Source organism: Triticum urartu, chromosome 7A, assembly GCF_056163025.1.
Source record: "Triticum urartu cultivar PI428250 chromosome 7A, HENAU_Tu73, whole genome shotgun sequence".
Classification (NCBI taxonomy): Eukaryota; Viridiplantae; Streptophyta; class Magnoliopsida; order Poales; family Poaceae; genus Triticum; species Triticum urartu.
The window spans coordinates 215,663,848-215,667,136 of NC_141879.1; the positions used below are offsets into that span (position 1 = coordinate 215,663,848).

At 51.3% G+C, this 3,289-nt stretch overlaps 1 protein-coding gene across 1 annotated transcript; it reads right to left on the bottom strand.

Annotated features, from left to right (window-relative positions):
• Nucleotides 1-213: 213 nt before the first annotated feature.
• LOC125520876 (diacylglycerol O-acyltransferase 2D) lies at nt 214-2,932 on the bottom strand. The gene is made up of 9 exons (XM_048685920.2): nt 2,414-2,932; nt 2,192-2,266; nt 2,022-2,107; nt 1,714-1,820; nt 1,450-1,605; nt 1,227-1,313; nt 919-1,016; nt 738-825; nt 214-546 (listed from the first exon to the last, which is right to left on the bottom strand). Exons 1-9 carry the CDS (start codon nt 2,623-2,625, stop codon nt 445-447), a joined length of 1,011 nt encoding a protein of 336 aa, XP_048541877.1. The 5' UTR covers nt 2,626-2,932; the 3' UTR covers nt 214-444.
• Nucleotides 2,933-3,289: the final 357 nt, after the last annotated feature.

The following is a 3,289-nucleotide window of genomic DNA, read 5'->3' on the forward strand; positions in this document are numbered from 1 at the left end:
GAGGAGGCCAAATTCGCCGATTCCGGCTGTAGATGCCCTTATGACTTTATCCATCTTTTTATTTTATAGAAAAATTAGGACGACCAACCACATGACAGGATGCTGACATAGTCCGTGGATATGTTCGGACAATCGACTAATGCGTGTAGCTCATATCTTGCAGATTAGCAGTCATCCAAACCTAAAAGCAAAGAACGAACCAAGAATCTCCTCTGAAGGATCGACTTGCACGAGGCTTTATATTATGAGCAACCAGTGGGAACTGACAATTCTGTCACAAGAAAGGCGCCGTGTGATCATCAACACTTGCCAGTACCAACATCATGGCCTAACAACTCGGACAAACTCCAGCTTCGTACTAGTGATCGTGCAATGATCAAACAGGCCGCAAGCGTCGCCGAGTTGCCGTGATATTACAAGCCACTTATTCTCCACACGAAAGTGTTATAGGACTCTCAGATGGAGGCCAGGATATCCGGCTTTCGTCTTGTACTTCTCAAACAGTTCTTGCAACGCGCCGACGAATTGCCCGTGCACTTCGTTTATCTGTCGACAATGAGGAAACTTGTTTTTAGACGGCTGAAACCAATATACTGCTACTGTTATAGTGCAGGGGAACATGCAGAGATGAACTGTAAGATTAGTCCTACAAGTAATCAACTTATTTTCCTCTTCTAGCTTTTCACTAGATTGACAAAATTGTTCCTGGCAGCAGTTGCGTGATTATGAGTTTTCACCTCATCAATGGTAGGCAGAGGATTTTTCTTCAGCTCAATGGGTCTACCAACAACCACATGCATAGGTGACGAGAAAGCGATCGGTGTCCTGCATTCAGATGTTGTGCCGGTAGATGATGAAAAGCCATCCAAACCGATATCGCAAATTCAACAATAATTATATCAACACGCAGGGAGTTACCCGTATCTTCCCCAGAAGATGATGGGAGTAAATTTAAGTGCTCTAGCAATGTTCACAAACAATTTGCCTCCTGGCCTCCACCACCTGTAAGCTTTGCTCTGACCAGATGATAACAACAGAAAATCAACATTGGTAATTCTTCAGGAATGTATTCAAGGATAAAAAACGAAGAATACAGTTGACTTTGCAGGGACATGACCCTAAGCATATTCGGTAGCTTCCTTGTGTTTTCAAGTTTGGGAAACTGAATTTTCTTCAAGTTTACTTTCAACATTTTACAGTTAAAGTAACCAAATGTTGCTTTTTACCTGTCCGAAGCAGAAAACAGGGACTAAAGGGCAGCCAGCCTGCATAGCTATCTTGACAAACCCTTTTCTTGAATTAAGGAAAGCAACCTGCAAAACACGCAAGGGTTGGACAAACTTTACTTAGGAAGAGTGAGTAATAAGGTTATTTTAACTCAGAAAGTCAATGCTCCTCGTCAATGAATGACACGAGAAAGGATGCCATCGACGTGGCATAAGCACAAACCTCGGAATCATGATCCATATGAAGAATCTCCTGTATACCTCCAGGCACCACGACGCAACTGTAACCAGCTGCAAGGTAGGAGTAGAAATTCTTCCTGGTTGCAGCAATCAGTCCTATCCATGTCCATATCTGCCTCAGGAATGGGGTGTGGAACACCTAACACAAATGGACCATTGAACAGAGTAAGGAACACAGCCGACTAATCGATGGAATCAAATTAATCCGCGGCATTGTGCTGCAAGCAAATTCAGGGAGCTTACGTACCGCACTGCTCGCAAGGACTTTGAGCTTAGGCAGGGGCATGAACCCGACATGATTCGCCAGAGCCGCCACGCCGATCGGCAGCACAGAATGCGGTTCATAGCCAAACACTGCAAGCATAGCACACAAGTTAGCCAGGCACAGACTTTCTACCAAACAGATTTCTGTTTCTTTGCCCTTTTGATATCGTCAGCACCGAAACTGCCGTTGAATCGTCGGCTAAACACCGAATTAGCCCGGGAAATCCAGTGAAGAGCTAGATATGATGATCATTGCATCTGTATATGGAAACTGATTCTGAGGAAGCTCACCATAAGCCCTGCTGGAATCGAAGGCGTTGTAGTCCTCCACATGCAAGCTAATCGGGAAGTAGCCCATGGCATACTTGCAGATGAACCTGCAACCGCGAGCAGAACCATCGGTTGAACATCCAAGAAGGAATAAAACCGAGCAAATTGCAGCAATTAGGAGAGAAATGGACCTGCCGATTTTGCGGCCCAATTTGTCCTCGTCGTTGAGGGGGGTGAACATGAAGACGAGCTGCAACGCCACCACCCTGCATCATCAAGAAAGGAGTCAGCACTGACCCATGGAAGACAGGAGAAGAATAAGAAAGGAAAGAAAATGCTCTTTTGCCTCCTGCTATGCTAGAAAGAAAAGAGAATAAAGGAAAAGGGAAGGATTGGAAAGGGACGGGACGCACAGGGCGGCGAGGCGGAGCGGGAAGAGGAAGAGCGAGGCGAGGATGAGGATGACGTTGAAGTGGATTCCCCCGAGCCACAGCGCCAGCGCCGCGATCGTCCGCGGCAGCGAGTAGTTGGTGCCCCGGAACACCGTCGCCCCGCCCTCCTCCTCCTCCTCCCCGTCGGCCCGCGGCCTCTCCTCCTCCCCCTCCAGCGCGCCATTCGCGCCCATGTCGCGGAGCCGGGGCGGACCGGGGGAAGAAGAGGAAGAAGTTCCCGGTCGGTCTCCGCCGCTTCCCGGGAGTTTCTTTTCTTCCTTGCTCACGCACGCTCCGCGGAGGCGGGCGGATCCGTCCGGCAAAGGTGCTGCTGCCGCCGCCTACGCGTGCGTGTTTGGTGCGGTGGCGCCTCGGCCGTCGGATGTGCGGCGCGGTGGCTCGGATGGCGCACCGCGCCGCGTCTTATAAAGCCGATATCCCCGTCTCGTCGCGGTACGGGTGTCGTGTGCGCGCCGCATGCGCTCGACGTGGCGGCCCGCGCCCAGCCGCGCGGCGCGTTTCTTCGCCCCCGCGCGACGTCACGGGTTCCTTCGCCCCGTCCGTCCGGTCGTGCGTGCCGCTGCTATCTCTGAACGAACGGCGGGGCTGCCCGCCAGATGCCACCGCTCCCTCGCTGCTCCTGCTTGTGTCCAGTCCGGTCCTGCCGAGCGCGCCGGACGTCCGGTCGTGTGTGCCGCCGCTGTCTCTGGACCCACCTCTCTCTGACTTGCGGGCTGAATCGGGGTGCACGAAAGCGGGTTGGAACGGGAGGAATTTCGGAGGAGCAAAAACCGTAAAGCTGTACACGCACAAAACGTTCTACTCCCCTTCACGCAACATCTTTTGGAATTCAACACG

Bases quoted from the DNA above. Each gene is read 5' to 3' on its own strand.
- LOC125520876 (XM_048685920.2), bottom strand. From the start codon at position 2,625: ATGGGCGCGAATGGCGCGCTGGAGGGGGAGGAGGAGAGGCCGCGGGCC. The intron at 1,314-1,449 runs GTTTGTGCTTAT...CGTGTTTTGCAG, and splicing joins ATATGGATCATGATTCCGAG to GTTGCTTTCCTTAATTCAAG. The intron at 826-918 runs GTAACTCCCTGC...ATCTGAATGCAG, and splicing joins ATCTTCTGGGGAAGATACGG to GACACCGATCGCTTTCTCGT.